Here is an 18,878-nt window from a genome sequence, read left to right on the forward strand (position 1 = left end):
TATTCAGGAGAATATATCCACCTTCCTCTTGTTGCCCTAATGCCTGGAGAGCAGAGAAGCTGTTCACAGCTTTACACATGGGCACATCTGGCTGAGAAGGATTCTTGAGTCAAGCCATACCGCTCACCAGATGCCAGCGTGTACCAATGACAACCTGAGGCAGCGTCCGTGGTTTCTGTGTGTTTCCAGGGCTCAGTTCTGAAGAATGCAATCCCCTGAATATGAGCATCGAGGCAGAGCTGGTCATCGAGCAGATGAAAGAACAGCATCATAGGGACCTGTGCCACCTCAGACTGGAGCTGGAAGAGAAGGTAAGCCTTGCTTCCCAGTCTCATCCTCTGGCGGCGGGGAGCCCTGTCAGCATGCCAAGTTCCTGCCGCTCCTTCCTCACAGGCCCGTTCTATGATGTGATTTTTCCCCTGGTCCTTGGTGTAGACAGTGAGAAAGTTGTCCAGCGTGTGGTGTGCTCAGCCTCTCATATCGTAATATACTAATTATAGTGTTTTTAACTTGCTTAAAAATATCCCAGTTAAAAAAGAAACAAACCAACCCTTTCTCTGATGTAGTACCACTTACTAGATTAGATACAACTTCTTATCCCTGGCCTCTCAGTCCTTCACTATGTGGCCGCTCACCTTCACCATGTTTTGAGTTTTGGGTTTTTTTTTCCTTTCTCGCATGTGGTATGTGTTAGGCATCTTTACACATGTATTCATGCTAGCATTCAAGAGCATATGAGTGTGTCAAGGCTGGAGATTGACATCCAGTGTCTTCCTTGATTGGTCTCTCACTGAACCCAGAGCTCGGCCATCTGTCTAGTCCAGCTAGCCAGGGGACCCTCTGTCTCTGCTTCCAGGGTGCTGGGGTCACATGCATCTTGGACATATACACGTCACCACGCCCAGCTGTCTTTATGTGGGTTTCAGGGAAGTAGAGTGCCACCTCCTCCGCCTCTGCTTTCATGCGTTCACTTGAGTTTTGCTGGTCTCCAAATAGCTCTACCGAGCTCTGCATGGCGCCTCAGAGGTGCTCCCCCTCATCTCCCCACCTCTGCTTCCCCACTGCAAACTTAGGGTCGAAAACACTTAGTCTGTAAAGTATTCCGCAGGCCACACCAAACACAAACTTGGGGAAGACATTGTTAATTCAATGAGAGACCCTGAAGCTCCCTGGTCCGCCAGCCTGTTCAGTGAGTTCCAAGCCCATGAAAGACCTGTCTGTGAAAAAGAATGTGGATAGTGGCTAAAGACTGACATTGTGGTTGTCCTCCTGTCCCCACGCATGTGCATACACACCTGCACGTGCATCTCCTTCTACACATACAAGCACACACATGCACAAACCCATATACCTAAAGAAATATAAGTGGACCTTGCTTGCTTTAGTATTTTACTTCAGGTGCTTTTGAACCTTCGCTGCTTTCAATCAGAGTGAGAAATCATGAGCAGTCCTGGGGGACAGAGGTGCTTGTTGCCGCCACACTCCCTTTGCACAGCCTAGAACCCAGTCACCCCGTTCATTCACTGTCCGGTTCTAGGTGCGCCATTATGAGAGGCAGCTGGATGAAACCAGGGGGACCTGTGAAAAGGAGCAGGTGGCTATGAAGCAAAAATACGAGCATGGAATGCTCACCTTGGAGACCCAGATAAGTGACCTTCGAAGTGAGATTGCCGATCTCCAAGGGCAGGCAGTGGTGCTGAAGGAGGCCCACCACCAGGCCAGCTGCCGGCACGAAGAGGAAAAGAAGCAGCTGCAACTGGTGTTTGAGGAGGAGAAGACTCAGCTTCAGGAGGAGCTGCGGCTGGAGCATGAGCGGGAGCTCAAGGCCAGGCTGCAGCAGGCGGAGGAAAGTTTTCAGCGGGAGAGAGAGGAGCTCGCTCAGGGGGCTGCCTGGGCCGAAGAGAAGGTGAGGGACTTGACGCAAAACCTGGAGCAGTCTTACCAGGAGCAGCTGCTGAGCCTGGAGGAGAAGCACGCGCTAGAGAAAGAGGAGCTGAGGAAAGAGCTCTTGGAATGCCACCAAAGGGAACTTCAGGAGGAAAGGTAAGAAAGTGAGGGGAACGGAGCCATCTGGCCGCTGCTTCTTTTCTTGGGAGTTCCTGCCAGTCAGAGAGGACTAAGGGGCAGAGAAACCCATATATCAAAATCGTTCTTTAAAAGCTAATCCAGCCAGTTTTGCCTTGTTGACTGGGAGCCTCCCTTGGGGTTCCTGGAACTATTGTGATGCGTGCACACGGGAGGGCGGGCAGTCAGAGGAACTGTTCCTGTATGATACTTAAAGCCTCTCTGTGCTCCAGTTGAGGGCCAGGTCCTTCCTGCTTCGATGCTGTTGCTTTCGGAGAAACGCTGTTTATAAGCTAGGTTCTGGACACGCTTATGAAAGCCATTATGAAAGGCCACTTTGTGTTTGCCTTCCTTGTGTGAAATCCCAGGTGTAACCGAGAGATTTTGTTTCCCACCTTGCTTAATATAGTGTTGTTTTAGTAAATGAGAAGCAAACACAGAAGATTGTTATTATTAATGTCTGATTTATGCACCTGAAATCCCACAATGCCTTCTTCACCCAAGCAAAGAAGTGTTTGCTAGATGAGGGTGAGGTCACTGTGTCTTTGGTCATTTTGTGTGAAAGGGGCCAGTTTAAGGCATTGGGTTAAGCCACAGAAGTACATCCGGGAATATATAAAAGGATTTGGTTTTGTAAATTTCCCCCTGCTTCAGAGAAAGGTAAGTTTTCAGATTTATCGCCACCAGCCATGGCTCCCAGAGGAGAGGACCCCTTTCTGGTACACCTGAATCATGTAGGAATCAGATCGTTGTAGAAAGCGGTCCCATTGTTGGCTCAATGACCTCCCTTGTGCCTGGGAAAATGTTGGTTTGCTTTCCGGAGTTGGCAGCAGTTTCAATAATGCTGTCTGTTGACCACATTTAGGGAAAAAATGGAGACAGAGTGTACTAGAAGAGTCTCTCAGATAGAAGCCAAGTCTCAGGCTGACTGTGAGGAAGTCACTGAGCGCTGTGAGCAAAGTCTGCAAAGCCTGGAGGGGCGCTACCGCCAGGAGCTAAAGGACCTCCTGGACCAGCACCTGGAGGAGAGAGCACAGTGGGAGTTTGAGAAGGATGAGCTCGCTCAAGAGTGCACAGATGCCCAGGAACAGCTGAAGGAGGCGCTCCAGAAGGAGAAGGAGCGAGAGATGATGGAGAAGACGTACAAGGAACGTTGGATCAGCCTGAGCATGGAAAGAGATCAACTGCTACAAGACCTGGAAGACCTACGGAACACTTCCGAGAGCCAGCACCGCCTCTTGTCTGACCAGATTCTTGAGTTAAAGAGAAGTCAGGAGAGAGAGCTGAGGGAACAGGAGCTCTGCCAAACAGGGTCCTTTGAGCAGCTGGCCAGCCAGCAGCTTGAAAGGCTACAGGTAGAACGAGAGAAAGAGAGACAGGAAATGCTAGGCAAGCTTGCGGCCCTGGAGAGCGCCCATAGAGTGAGTCGTGAGCAAGCAGATCTAGAGAAGGCAGAGCTGAGTGCAGAAATCCACAGGCTTCAAAATACAGTCAAGGACATGCAACAGGCGATGTCTCTCTCCGTCTTTCAGGGTGCTCATTCCCTGGGAATGGCAGGGGAGGAGGCAGAAGGAAATGGGGCCATGTCCCTGCTCCAGCAAGGCGAGCAGCTGTTGGAAGAAAATGGAGACGTCCTCCTCAGCCTGCAGAGAGCCCATGAGCACGCAGTGAAGGAAAATGCAAAAATGGCTACTGAAATTTCCCGATTGCAACAGAGGCTGAAAAAGTTGGAGCCAGGGTCAGTGGTGTCGTCCTGTTTGGAGGAGCAAATGGCTGAGATTTCTGGAAGTTCCAGCGAGCAGGCAGAGCCATTTTTATCACAAATAAAGCAAGGAGAAAGTGCAGCCGCTAAGCACATTCTCAGTGACCTAAAAGAGTGCGAGGCCCAGGACCTGGGAAGTACAGGGACAAGCTCTGTACGGAGGCAGGAGGGCAAAAGCGAGGAGTCGGAAATTTCCCTGGAGTGCCTCTCTGAGCTTGGAAACAGTGAAGACACCAGGACGGAATCCTGGGACCTGAAGAGCCAGATCGTTCAGCTTCAGGAGCAGCTAATGGTCTTGCGTGCAGACTGCGATCGGGCTTCAGAAAGGAAACAGGACCTACTCTTTGATATCTCCGTGCTGAAGAAGAAACTAAAGATGCTCGAGAGAATCCCTGAGGCATCTTCCAGATATAAGTTGTTATATGAAGATGCCACTAGAGAGAACGTCTGCCTCCAGGAGGAGCTGAGACTCATGGAGACACGCTACGATGAGTCACTGGACAGCAACAAAGAGCTCACTACTGAAGTCTTCAGGCTGCAGGAGGAGATGAAGAAAATGGAGGAGGTGATGGAAACGTTCCTTAGCCTGGAGAAGAGTTATGATGAGGTCAAAATGGAAAATGAGGAGCTCAGTGCTCTGGTGTTGAGACTTCAAGGGAAGATGGAGAAGTTGCTGGAAGGAGCCCCTCTGCATTATGACAGCTACCCCTTGTGGGACACCCCTTCAGAAAACCTGGAGGTCATCTCTGATGAAAATGTGCTTGAACTCCATCCGACCCCAGAAGCGTGCACACCCAAGGTCACGAGCATGCACATCATAGAAGAGCACAGAGAAAAAACCAAATGCGGTGAGCAGGGAAGCACGCGGCTCCTGGCTCGAATAAAAGCGCACGAAGTTGCCTGGTTCCACGGGACAACTCAGACCCAGCACGAGAAGCCCAGTGTGCAGGATCAAGTCACCCTGGAGGAGAGGGCTGCTCTCCCTGGTCTCCAAGACACACAGCTTCACCATCAGGTCACAATCGCAGAACTAGGACTGGAGAAGCAAAAGCTACAGGAGCTGACTAGAAAGTTGAGGGAGCGAGTCAGTACATTGATTAAACAAAAAGACTCGCCTTCTCAAGGAGAGAAGGAGGAGGAGCTGAAGGCAATGATGCAGGACTTGCAGATCACGTGCAGTGAGATGCAGCGGAAAGTTGAGCTTCTGAGGTAATGTATGTGCCTTCTAGACCTCCCGGAAGCCTGCAGAGCACCTGGGCAAATCTAACCGTCGCCGCTTGCTGTGCCTAGAGACACTAACCCGTTAGTCTCAAGAAGAGCAGTGTTCTGGCCTTCTTCTGCTTCTGTGTGCATTAACACCTAGTGTAACCTTGTCTAGGAGGCGTCCCCTTCCACATAGTAAATCCATGTTGTCCCTCTGGAGTGTGGGAACTCAACATGGCGAATGTCTGCTATTTAACCATGTGCGTCACGGGTGTCCGTCCTTAGCCCTGTCCTAGCACTGACCTTTGGATCGACAGATACCATCAGTTCCTGTCTTCATTTCGATGAAGCATGGTGTATGTGTAGTATTAACTTACTCCGTAGCTAGCAATGCTCGACTTACACTAATATGGGAAATGTGTTGTCTGGGCTATACTTTTTTCCTTCCGTACTTGAAGTGTATGCTAGTATCCTGCAAATAGTACATTTTTTTATTTTAGAACACATCACTTTACCAGGGAGTTACCAGAATCTAGTACATATTCTTGAGGGGCAAAGACAAGCAAAAATAAAGTTTCTTTGAACAAGTATCAACCTGACTTTATGAAATACGATCACACTTTAGTGTTCTAGCATTGCTGGGTTTTTCTTTCACTGTAAACTATTACATTGTGTCTGAAGTATCTTAATGGTATAAAACAAAAAATAATCCAGTTGTGAATGTTGTTTCCTTTTTCTCACATTTCTTGTACTTCAGAACCTAAAATACAGTGAGAAGAATAAACTGTATATTTCGTGTGCCCCTTGGTTTATGTAGGACGTTTTCTTTCTTAAGGTCTCTGGGGGCCTAAACTAACGCTCACACATCTTAGTAGTGTGGCTTTTGTCTGTTCAGAGCAGGGAAGACTTGAGGCTGAGGTAAATGAAGCCAGCTGTTCAAAGCAGCCTGCCCGCCCCTGAGAAGACAACACCCAGCATTGGCTTTGAGTCATGATGCCCGTCTCCAGGCTCCAGGGCTTCCAGCCACACTTCCCTCCCCACTTCACCCCCCCCCCCGTGTCTTTTAGCGAGATTCTTTCATCCCCAAAGTAGTGACTCAATATGTTACAATTTGATTTCCAAGTACCAAGAGCCGACTAATTTAGACTTCTACTTTAACTGGCATGAAAAGCTTTCTTTATTGGAAGTTACTAGAAAATATTTCCCAAAGATGCCAGATGACTGCCATGCCCTAACATTCTTTTTCCTCTCCACACTTCAGATATGAGTCTGAAAAGCTACAGGAGGAAAATTCTATTTTGAGAAACGAGATTACTACTTTAAATGAAGAAGACACCATCTCTAACGAGAAATCAGAAGCGTTCAATGGATCTCAGGAGGAACTGTGGTAAGGCGCAGAGAGTGTCCTTGAATTTTCCAAGGACGGAGAACTATTGACCTTCAGTGTTAAAAGCTTCACTCCTAAATTGTGTTCTCCTTGCCCCTGTAGGCAGAAAATAGAAACTGTAGAACAGGAAAAAGCTTCGATTCAGAAGATGGTAGGAAAATTGAAGAAACAGGTAAGGAAACACTTCAAATTTCCCAGTGATCTTGACTCTGGAATTTCATTTTTTAAAAAAAATTTGAAATTTACAAAAATGAACAAATAGATTAGAAGAATAATATATTGTGTTTGATGGTGAGGTTGTCAGGGGAAACTCACCTCAGGGTGGCTCTAAACTAGGCTGCTGCCTTTGGAAAGTCATGTGTAGAATATGTGCAGACCCTAAATGCTAAATGCAAGCTTTATATCTAAAACACATGGGAAGGTAATGCCTTTAACCCACAAATACTGGTTTTAGCCTTTATTAATTTCGATTAATGTCAGCTCCTTTGTTTCTCTGATTAAAAGCAGAAAGTTTCAGACAGAATTTCACAGATATAGAGTGCCAGCAAATCTGCATATCATTTTACAGACTTATCGCTCATTCAGATGGCTTCTGCCATTCCATGCTTATTTGCTATAATCTTACAACATGTACTGCAGTATGGGAGGCCTATTTAAGAACATAGTCTGAAATAGTCACAAGACAGGGACATACTTAGGAAAGGAATACTTTAGTGTCTGAAATAGCCAAGGTAACATCTAGAAATATATCTTGTACTATTTCAAATAAATGGCTGAGCTCAGTTGAAAAATGGGCTATAGATATAAAGGATCAATCCATAGAAGATGTAAACAAGCGTACAGGTTGGCCAGCTTCAGAAATTTAGATAGTTTAGTTTTCTCACCTTCTAAACTAACAAGAGCTAATCTTTGATACCATCCAAGAGTATGAGGAAATAAAACCTACATTGTTAAGAGTAAGCTGATAACACCAATAGGAAGGCTTTTGGGGTCTTCTGTCAAGGCATTAATGTATGTGCTTGCTTTCTAACCCAGCAAGGCCATTTCGAAACAAACCCAATGAAACAAACCCAGATATGCCACCATTTAGTCATTAATAATAAAAAGAAATGATAATGACAAACATTTGTATCTATCTATCGTTTATCTATCATCTATCTATGCAGGAATGGATAATGACAATATGGGAGATCTTTTTGCATAAAATATTCTGCATTCATTAAAGGATATACCATATGGTGGTATCTAGATACACTAAGTTGGAAAGATAATATCTATATGCTATCATAAGTAGAATAGGCCATCTGTTCAAACATGCAATGATTCTTTTTATCTTTATTTTTATTTTTTTTGGCTAAAAGTAAGGTGGTATTGTGAATGCATAGAAAATGACCTAGTGGTATGTGTATCCAACTACAAAGAATCGGGAATCCTGTGACCTGAAATTAACCTATGTCTAACTTTTTCATATACTTCTGAATAGATTGAATTTGTAATAATGAGCATATATTATTTTTACTATCGTTGTAGTTAAGGAAGCACACAAAGGAAAATTAAACTTATTACAGGAAAGACATACAGTAGGCCCATTCTCCACAGCAGCAGTTTTCAACCTGGGGGTCTCCACCACCCCTTTGCAGGGGGTGGGGAGGTCCAATGACTCTTTCACACAATTGCCTAAGACCACTGGAAAACACAGATATTTACATTATGACTCATAACAATAGCAAAATTACAGTTATGAAGTAGCAAGGCAGATAATTTTATGATTGGAGTCGCTACAACGTGAGGAACTGTGTTAACAGGCCGCAGCATTAGGAAGGCTGAGAACCACTGTTCCACAGGCAGAGCAGCCAGGGCAAGAAGCAGGGCTGCCCTGTGGAAACAGCCTTGTACAGAGATCTTTATAAACTTTACATTGCGGGTGAGAAAAGTCTCTTTTATAGCAAAAGTAGGGCAGCAATTAAAAAAAAACTTATTTCAATTTTAATTAGGTTTCAGATTTAAAAATCAAAAACCAACAGTTGGATTCAGAAAATACAGAACTCAGCCAAAAGAACTCCCAAAACAAGGAAGAGCTGCAAAAACTCCATCAACGTCTGGCAGAGATGCTATGCCAGAAGGAGGGGTCGGGAGCTTGCTCCTCGGAGAGATGGGAACAAGAAAACGCGGATCTGAGGGAAGAGCTGGACCGCTACAAACTGCAGGTAGGGTCTCCAGCCACGCGCAGCTTCGCTCTCTCGGGCCAGAGAAATAAAAGACAGTTTTTACACATAAGACCTAACGATTAAACCAGTATGGTACTGGCGCGTTAATATGCACTCCAGATAAATCAGGTATATGAGGGGGCTAGAATGTCCCCCGACAAATGAAAAGTGAGTTTCGTGAAGCATCTGTAAGCTAGGAATAACACATTTGTGAGTTCATCTCAGCTGTGATCAAAAAGATTTTTTTTAAAAAAAAAGATTTACGCTTGTGCCAGATCTGCACAGATTTCCCTTTCGTTGTTGTTCTTCTGCATAGAACACAGGTAACAAATATTTACTTAGGTTTACATTGTACTACTGGAGATGAGCTGAGTCTACAAGTGAACGTAAACAAGGGTTCTGTGCAAATACTGCAAATTCTGAGCCAATTTGTAAAGGACTTTTGAGCACTGAGGATTTGCAGGGGGACGGGGTGGGGGGAGGAACACTCCTTGGTCTGATTCCCCATAGATATCAAGAGTAAGTATGTGTAATTAAAGTGTTTTCTTAAATCACTGGGGTCAAGATGGAGGGGTGTTTGTTTGTTTGTTTGTTTTAAAGCACCTGAACAAATTGGGTAGATATTTAGGAATAGATTCAGACTTCCTAGAGATAAACCCTAATGGAAGTAGAACGTAACATATAATAGATAAAACCATCCAAACACCAGGAAAACTCATGGGTGAAGTTGTCTTTAGTCACAGAAAGAAGAGATGCTGTCTCTCGGTAAAGAAAGGGGACAGGCCTGGAGAGATGGCTGGTGGTTATGAGCACTTTTGATTCTTCAGAGAATCTTTGTTTCTCAGAATGCCTGTGGTAACTCACAAACCGTCTATAACTCCAGTTCTAGCAAATCTGATGCCTCTTCTGACCCTCCTCAATGGCTCCTGCACGCTAGGGGTGCACACACATATGCACACAAGACATATAAATTTAAAATAATTTTTAAAGAAGAAAAAAAATATAAGGACATGAGAAAAATTTGATAGCAAATTGGAGAAAAAAACAGAAACAAAGTTTTTTTTAAGCTTAAAATGACCCTCAAAGTTCCAAAAAGATATTCAAAATCACTCGTAATTAGAGAAATGTACAATAAGCAGTACTGGCATGTAATTCCTCACTTGAAAGATCAGTATCTATTTAAAACTACAGCAGCATGTTCTGTTGGCAAGACCGTGCTGGCAGACATTTCCATATATTGTGGTATTCGTGCACTGGTACCATCCGCATGGAGACAGGTTTGGCACTACCCACCACTTACCTTTTGTGCAGCAATCTCACTTCTGGGAATTTAACCTTGAAATATCTCTGCAGCAGTATGAGAAATCATACACATGTGACTATTCCAGCTTAGTTCATATCTGCAAAGTTGTACAAGCAATTGAGATGCCCACGAACACAGGAGTGATTGGATTAAGTGTTGAGACTATGTCCATATTTTGAGTAGTCTTATATAACATTCAAGAGATAGGAACATAACCTGTGGTGGTGGCGCACACTTTTAATCCCAGCACTCAGGAGGCAGCAGGTGGATCTCTGTGAGTTGGAGACCAGCCTGGTCTACAGAGTAAGTTCCAGGCCAGCCAGGGCTACACAGAGAAACCCTGCCTTGAAAAACAACAAACAAGGGCTGGAGAGATGGCTCAGTGGTTAAGAGCATCGCCTGTTCTTCCAAAGGTCCTGAGTTCAATTCCCAGCAACCACATGGTGGCTCACAACCATCTGTAATGAAGTCTGGTGCTCTCTTCTGGCCTGCAGACATACACACAGACCGAATATTGTATACATAATAAGTAAATAAACATTTAAAAAATCAACAAACAAACAAGCAAATGAATAGATGGAGGAACATAAAATGAATGAGAACAATCAAATGAGTACCAGGACATGATGTTAATTGAGTGATGGGGCCATAAAGAGTACCAAGAGTGTGCTTCCGTGCTTGTATGGGAAAAAAAAAAGGAGACATTAGAAAAGAAACATATGTCTGACTATTTATGCAGAGCAAATATAAGAATGATAAACCAGGCACTAAAGAGATGGTTGCAGAGTTGGGTGGGAAAGGCATGGTCAATGAAATGGGAAGAGAATGATGCTCTGTTGAATTGTCTCTGTACAAAGCTCTGGCTCATATGGTTCATGTATTCTTTTGTTTTGCTTTGTTTTCTCCCAGTTCTTGGAATTTAACCTAGAGCTTTGCAGCTGCTAGGCAAATGCTCTGCTATTGAGCTACATCTCAGCCCTGTTTCATACAATCTTTACATATTCAAATAAATAAAGTCAGTTATGATGGGTCTGGGGATACAAAAATCGAACACAGACACTAACTAATAGAACTGATACCATGTATACTATAACCACAGTTGGGAGGAAAAAAAGAATTAACAGTCTATAAATGCTTTAATAATTGAGTCAGAAGTTGTGATTCTTGTGAGCATATGAGGTTATTTTGTATATGCTAGAAGTGAATGAATAGTGACTATAGCATAGACCAAAGATGAGAACTATGTTTCTCCCTGTTGGAGAAGAAAGTTGCAGTGTCAAAATGTGAACCATCTGATGTTCATTCAAGATCTGAGACATTAGTATGTATACACAGTATATACAGAGAGACAGAGAAAGAAACATAGATGCGTTTTTGTATGGGATAACCAAATCTTGATTTCTAAATACTATTTTCCTATAAAAGCATCTTGGAAAAAAATTACTGATTCTGAGGTTAGAACAGGAAAGATACAAGTTGAACTGAAATGTCCTATGGTCCCAAACAGGAAAAAAAAAGTGCTAAAAATAAATTAAAAATAAAAAATTGATGGCTGGAGAGATCATTTGGTGCTTAAGAGCACTGTCTGTTCTTCCAGAGAACCTGAGTTCAATTCCCAGCACCCACAATTGCCAAGGGGTCTGATACCCTTACACAGATATACTTGCAGGCAAAATGCCAATGCACCTAAGATAAAGTAAAAATAATAGACCTTTTTTTAAAAAAAAATTTTAAATTAAAAATAGGACAAATTTAAAAGACTCAGGCCCGCACCTAAAGGAACTCCTAATAGCCCAGACTCAAACAGTTTGACCAATTAGATACAGTATAGAATGAAATAATTATAAAATAAGTATAATAGGTATCTGAGTATGTCGGGTCCATCCTTGATGGTTCGTACTTTCCAGTGTAGCAGCTTATGGATTAGAAATGTTAGGCAGAATAAACAGAGATACAAAAGAAATACAGAGACAGAGGATAGTGCTGGGAGGACAACTGTTTTCCTTACATATATATATATATATATATTCCCCAATACAAAAAGAGGGGAAGAAGGCAAAAGATTGCTTTAACATGACACAAGGGGCAACCAGAACGTTACTTACTTCAATACCTGAGACAGCAAGCCACTATTTCCTGAGTTAAGCATCCTGATGTTTTGCGCAAGATATGCAGCAAATACACCCTACACCACTATCCTGTAGGCAACCATTCCTTGGGTCAAACCTCCTGTTTTAAAGAGAAGGTGCAGGAATAGACTTGAATTCTCTGACCTTTGGTCATGGTGGAGCAGATTCACCTCTATGGACTATCTTAGTGTCCAAAACACCAAGTAACCACACCCTAGGTTATCTTGTTTGTAACTGCACCTGTCATCAACAACTTTGAAAGAGTAAAAATAAGTTCAAAGTCTCTGTTCTTTAGTCAAGGTGGAACAGGACTCACATCTGTGGGCCCCCATATATTCCTCTCTTTTTATTTTATTTAATAAAGTCTGAGTTTCTGCTACAGGACAGAGAACTGTGCCTGGCTTGGGCGCCCTTTTTCCATTTCCCAGATTTACCCATCATTGGTACATACATTCCATTATGTACGTCGTCTTAGAATTTTTTTGGGGGGGGGGATGGAATCTTACCTCTCTTTGACTACTAGCCTCTGTAAATAAAGGGTTAAGGGAGAATACATCTCTAGGTGCTGTATACCTCTGAGCTAACTTTCTGTCAAGAGAGTTCACCAACACCTAGATAATCATATGCAATGCAAGCAAATAATGCCTTGTGATATACATGTTCCTATGGTCGCAGTATCTCCTGATAAAGGAATGGAAGATGACCAGAGGTGGGATTGCTTCTTCAAATTGGTCTAGGATGTCTTTAACAGTTTTCAGTTGTAATCAAAATCCAAATTTGTCTTATTAAACACATCAAATCTAAGGACTCATTTGCAGTGTCAAAATTCTCTCAGACCAGCTCTAACCTTTCTCTAATCAGTGACATCTTTATAATGAACTAAAGCAGTTATAAACATTAACAGGTCGATACCATAATTCTAGCATATAAATTCACAATAGACACACAATTTGTCAAATCACAATTCTCTTAAATCCATTCTAATCAAATGACAAGAAGAGGGTTCTGTGAGGGGTGAGCTATGAATCTTTTTCCTCTCCTATAGCCCAATTGTATTGCTGCTTCTAATTTTCAAAGATAAGTCTGAACTGTCCCAGTCTCTGAGCAGATACAAAACTTATAGGTTATTCCTCCTCATTTCCAAAGAAGGGCTTCAGGTACTCTTTGCCTCCATAATAGTATTCCATTGCTTTAACAAGTCTCTTTCTCCCAGAGGGGAAATTTTCTGAGGTCTCAGTTCTCAGGTCCTTTATTTCAACAGCAGATTTAACATCATACTGGCAAAAATGAGTTCTGTGTCTTAAGATATAGTATGGATAAACTGCCAAACATTCAGTTAGCATTCTTGGGCCAGCTCCAAAATAAGACATGAGTACATATTAGCATTGATTGAATAAACAAACAGGGGAGAAGCAACTGCTCTTTCTTATAGTATTCTTAAAAAAACATGCAGAAATAAAGGAAGAAAACAGAAAGTCATCCTTAGGAAAACCCCAAGTGATAATTATTGCAGCCTGAATGTACTGGTAGACACTGAAATGAATAACCAAAAATCCAAGGAAAGATTTCAACCACACAGTACCTCTCCCAGAATAAGGTGGCTTTACAGTAGAGGAACATGCAAAGACATGGATCAGTCATTATTCCCATGCTATATACATGGATAGCCTTGGAAGATAATTTGTTTAATTCATTGAATAAAAAAATAAATACCATTGAGCTAATGTTACTGTTTCCTTGGATTGCCTTCTGGTGAAGTTTCTCCAGCCAATGACTATGTCTGTTATATGCCTGAGGTGAAGTTTCCCCAGCCAATGACTATGTCTGTTATATGCCTGAGGTGAAGTTTCGCCAGCCAATGACTATGTCTGTTATATGCCTGATATTTTTCTTAGACTTCCACTTTAGTGGCTTCTCTGGAGGCAGAGCTTTCTGAAGTTAAGCTGCAGACTCACATTGTGGAACAGGAAAACCTCCTTCTCAAAGACGAACTGGAGCAACTGAAGCAGGTAAGCATGTGCTTCCTGAGTAGAGTGAGGAACGACATGTCCCTTTGCACTGTGGTTGCTCAACCAGCTTACTGCTTCAAGCTGAGGACCAGAGTGCAAGCGTGTCTATAAGGACTCCAGTTGCTAATTCTCTAGTGAAACAGCGTATTTACATGGTAGACTCCAAAATTCTGTTACTATGAATCCCAACTATTTCAGTTTCAAAATTTTGTTGCTCTTATTTTCTCCCAGACAGATGAAAAAGTAACGTTAGTTCGTCTTATAAGATGGGGACTTTCTGGCTGCTGACTTCCAAAACTCTTCTTTGATTTCTGAATACCCAAAGGAAGCTGGTCCTACCTGTGTCCTTTCCGTGTGGCAGGCATGAGTTGCCTGGCTAGGAGGATAAGATCTCCAGTGTCCTCAGAGTACACGCTCTCCCACTTAAAGTTTGACTTGCAGAGTTCGGTTTGATGTTGCCTGCTTGTAACTCCAGTACTCAGGAAACTGAGGCAGGAGGATTGTGAATTCAAGATCAGTACAGGCTACATGGCGAGGCCCTGTCTCAAAAAATGATTGTGGTTTTAGAAGGTTATTTCAGAGTTTCAAACAAAGACTTAATTTTAAATATAGAAAAGGATGTGTCTCAAAAAAAATGAAATATTGTCCAATTTTCTTTATTTTTATTATATCTAAGAATGTTTATTATATCTAAGAATCTTATTTTATAATAGAATTTAGTTCTATTTATTTGCCCCACCCTCAGGTGCCATCAGATTATAAAATGCACCTTCCTACATCTGTTCACTCTGTAAGCATGAAGTGTTTTCCCCTAAATGCCATGGCAGTCTTAACCAGGTTCACACTCCACCTGTACCGTGTGTGTTGTTTGAGCCGATTGCTAATTGACTCCCTTACCTAGTAACAGAGTAAGACCCGCAGAGCACTGGTGTCTTTGGTAACACTCCTCACAGAACCGGCACCAAACAAGTGTCTTAGAAAAATCTTTCTATGCCAGGTACAATAGGGTAGAATCTGTCTTTCCTGCCACAAGTAGAAACTCCATTTCCTCCCTATAAACATGCTGGAAGCTAAGGTTCACAGTCTTTCTGTGAGGTGAGAGTATCCCAGAGCCATTGCTACCAGGTTTGCTAGAATTAACTCTAGTACCCCTTCTCCCTTGTACCTTTGAAAGCATTGCCAGCTTACCCTTTCAGTGATAATGACCATGCTGTGTGGGATATATGCCGACCAGTGCATGTGCATACCGTGTGAATAAAGCCGGAGATGCTGTGAAGCATCCTACAATGGACAGAAAGACCCCTGCAGCACAGTATTCAGCCCAGAGGGTCACTAGTACCAACTTGGGTAAAACAGCCTGGATTGCATCAGCTCCGTGGAGTGGAGAGAAGGAAGCCAGCATGTCCATTCTAATGGCAAGCTACTGGGAAGTCATTAGGCTTCTCCCAGGGCAAGAATACATCGTTAGCTCATCCACATGCTGATACTCTTGTGTGATAAATACCAACCCCCTAGTTTGTTTTTGTTTTTGAAACAAGATCTTGACGTGTAGAACTTCCAGTCTTCCAGCCTCAGCCTCCCACGTGCTGAGGATTATAGGCATCTACAACCATGCCATGTACTTTGGTTTTTCTCTTCTTTCTTTTCTTTTGGAGGCAGGGTCTCATAAAGCCCTTGTTGGACTAAAAACAACTGTATGTGTAACCCTTGACCCTCTAGAGCAGGGGTTCTCAACCTGCAATACAGTTCCTCATGCTGTGGTGACCCCTGCACATAAAGTTATTTCATTGCTACCTCATATCTGTAATTTTGCTACTGTTATGAATAATGCTATTTTTGGAGATAGAGGTTTACCAAAGGGGTTTCAACGTACGAGGTGAGAATCACTACTCTGAATCCATCTCTCCTTCCAGTGCTGGGATCACCATGCTCAGCTAATTCCATGGTCCTGACTAAAATGGTTTGGAAAACATACTTTGAGTACCTTTTAAAAAGCATGATAAAAAGAAGTGCGCCGTGTCCCATGAACGGAAGTTAAGTGGATGGCAGGAGAGCAGGGTGTTCCTTATCTGTGACAGTAAAATTGAAACTTAGCACCGTTATTTCTCAGTATCCACTGCATCTCCCTAAGCAGACACTTCAGTAGTCAGCTAGGGACTGGTGAGAAGCTAGTTGGGAACAGTTAGTTCAAGTTAATTATAGGCTGCTAGAGTTTATACGTCCCTTGAAACACGTCCAGATAGGAAGGTTTCAGGGCCGCGCAAGCACCCTGTCTACAAATCGCCCTCTTCAAGTTTATCGTTTAAACATAGCTGGGAGGTGATGGCAGGGCTCATTTGTTTCCTGTCTTTCAGCAGCACAGATGTCCTGACCTCTCCGACTTCCAGCAAAAAATGGCTAGCATTCTAAGCTACAACGAAAAGCTGCTGAAGGAGAAAGAAGTTCTAAGCGAGGAATTAAACAGCTGCACTGATAAGGTAGTAAGAACAATAGGTGTTCTCGGCATTGTGGAGTGCACGCGCACCGAGGTGAACTCTTCCCTATGGGCTGTGGCCGCTGGGCTTCCTGTGTTAGTCCACAGTTACAGATGGAGTTCTGTGACCCTAGGCCTAGTGGAGTCGAGATCATGGTGTTGTCTCACTTAATATATCGTGATGCTATTTGGCATATAATATATAAAGCATTGTGCTACATAATAGAAATACGGCTTTGCTCCTCTGAGATTTAATTCATAGACAAACACTATTTTTTTTCTATATTTCACCAGCGTTACAAAGATGTAGCTTTCCTTGCTCTGCCTGCCTCACGGGCCTTCTTTATTTTCCTGTTACAATACACCCTTGAGATTTCCAATTGCCTTCAGCCCACTTCCTGCCCCAAAATAGAGACGCTGGGGGGGGGGGGTAGAAAACGGAAACCCCAACAAGCAAGAGAAGCCTGACATTAAGTTGGACAGAACCAGGAAAACCCCACCCCTCACACCCTCCTGGGTCTGCTCCTCGAGGCAGATAGGCTGGTCCTTGATGGTTGTGGTGGACCCTCCCATCCCCCACCCCATTCCCTACCCCACCCCTGCCTACCCTGTTCCTCGAGGCAGAGAGGCTGGCTCTTGATGGTTGCCGTGGGAACTGGGACCTGGGTCTGGATTTGCTTACAAAAATGTTCTCCCGCCCCTTTCTTCCCTTCCTGAAACAGTTGGCAAAGTCAAGCCTTTTAGAGCACAGAATCGCTACAATGAAGCAGGAACAGAAGTCCTGGGAGCAGCAGAGTGAGACCTTGAAGTCACAGCTGGTGACCTCCCAGGAAAAGGTGTGTGGACAGTTCTCGCTGCATCTCCATGATCAGTATTGTCTGGTAGTTCTAGTACAGTCACCTTCCACAGAAAGGCCCAGAATGTTCCAGATGACACTGGCCCAAGGGGCCTGAGAATGATCCCTTGGGACGTCACCTGCGACTGCTTTACATTGTGATAAAATAATTTAAACAGTGTGTCCCTCAAAGCCCATGGACTGAAAACTTGCTTGCTAGGAAGGTTTAAGGGGAGGACTAGGAGAGACCAACTACTGGTTGGTAACTTAGGACAGGACTTCTAAAGCAAGTCCATGTCCCCTTACACTGAAAGTCCCAGACTGCTTCCTGCCTTTTACAAATTTATACTGAATTGAAATGAAATACATTTGAGATACTAGAGTAAAGCAGAATTCTCCAAGTAGAAATGATTATTTCCAACCAAAAGGTCCTCTACAATCCATCACCTCAGACTCAAATGTAATTTCTCAAGACTCACCGCAAGCTTGCTTGGCAATGGCAGCTGGCATCCTCAGTTCTGGCCCCAGACCCTGGAAGTTGATTAGACAACAAATCAGCAGTATCTGCTTTATCTTTTTCATAAGTGTAACTAAACATCCTGTACATAGATGCAACATCTTGAGTTTCCACTGAATCACTGGACTGAGAACTTGGATGTAGCAAGGGGCCTTGGCCTATTCTCTTGTTTATTCTTCCTGGACATTCGAAAGGTGAGACCTTGAATGTCTATGTCACCATAGACAATTGTTCTTACCATGCAGGTTCAGAATTTAGAAGATATCCTGCAGAATGTCAACCTTCAGATGTCCCAGATTAAATCAGACCTCCAGGTGACTCAGCAGGAGAAGGAGGCTTTGAAGCAAGAAGTGATGTCTTTACGGGCACAACTTCAGAACACTTGTGACAAGGTCATTTCTTTTTTTTTTTAATTATGCTATAAATTATTTTAGTATATAATTTGATTGCTTTTCTATATATGTATGATAATGTTTTTTAACACATAGGTTTGTTTTTTTGTGTTTGTGTAGCCGCTACCAGGAATAAATAGTAAAATATTTGTGTCTGTACCCTTTTGTCCCCTCCAGTTGATAACCCCAGGGACCCAGTTTTGTATTCTCTGCCACCGTAGGTCAGGGGTGTTTGCTTCTGAACCTCATATAAATGGAATTATAGTGGTATAAAAGAGGGTATTTTTTTTTAGACCAAAGAAGCTAAAAGACCATAGCTAAGTTGAGTTTTATAATAGTAAAGCCAAAGCATTTTCAAGAGCTTGCATGGGAACCTGCAAAACCAGCCAAGAAAAACATTAAGAGAAATTAAGCGAGGAACACCCATCTCCGGGGGGGTGGGGGCATTAAAACTACAGAAAAGGAAACCTCTAGCCTAAGACAATGGTGCTGACTTAGAAGGCGAGTCCCCACTGCCAAATGGTTTGCCTCTGTGGTAACAGAAAGTCTAGGAAAAGCTGTTTAAAAATAGCCTTCCTGGTGTTGTTCGAAACACAC

The 18,878-nt window shown here is 43.2% G+C and overlaps 1 protein-coding gene across 9 annotated transcripts in view; it reads left to right on the plus strand.

The window, feature by feature from the left end:
• The window catches only part of Nin (ninein), a 101,796-nt gene that overhangs the window by 65,851 nt on the left and 17,067 nt on the right, over positions 1 to 18,878 (plus strand). For 4 of the 9 annotated variants that reach the window (XM_075948719.1, XM_075948718.1, XM_075948720.1 and 1 more), the window contains 10 exons: positions 190 to 311; positions 1,538 to 2,043; positions 2,930 to 5,035; positions 6,291 to 6,416; positions 6,519 to 6,588; positions 8,411 to 8,623; positions 13,951 to 14,064; positions 16,419 to 16,541; positions 17,260 to 17,373; positions 18,114 to 18,281. In XM_075948719.1, the coding sequence (XP_075804834.1) occupies positions 190 to 311; positions 1,538 to 2,043; positions 2,930 to 5,035; positions 6,291 to 6,416; positions 6,519 to 6,588; positions 8,411 to 8,623; positions 13,951 to 14,064; positions 16,419 to 16,541; positions 17,260 to 17,373; positions 18,114 to 18,281 (3,662 nt within the window). The remainder of the gene's footprint in view (positions 1 to 189; positions 312 to 1,537; positions 2,044 to 2,929; positions 5,036 to 6,290; positions 6,417 to 6,518; positions 6,589 to 8,410; positions 8,624 to 13,950; positions 14,065 to 16,418; positions 16,542 to 17,259; positions 17,374 to 18,113; positions 18,282 to 18,878) is intronic. The other 5 variants (XM_075948717.1, XM_075948723.1, XM_075948716.1 and 2 more) reach the window with 4 other exon arrangements.

The sequence above is a fragment of the Microtus pennsylvanicus genome, chromosome 14, assembly GCF_037038515.1.
Source record: "Microtus pennsylvanicus isolate mMicPen1 chromosome 14, mMicPen1.hap1, whole genome shotgun sequence".
Classification (NCBI taxonomy): domain Eukaryota; kingdom Metazoa; phylum Chordata; class Mammalia; order Rodentia; family Cricetidae; genus Microtus; species Microtus pennsylvanicus.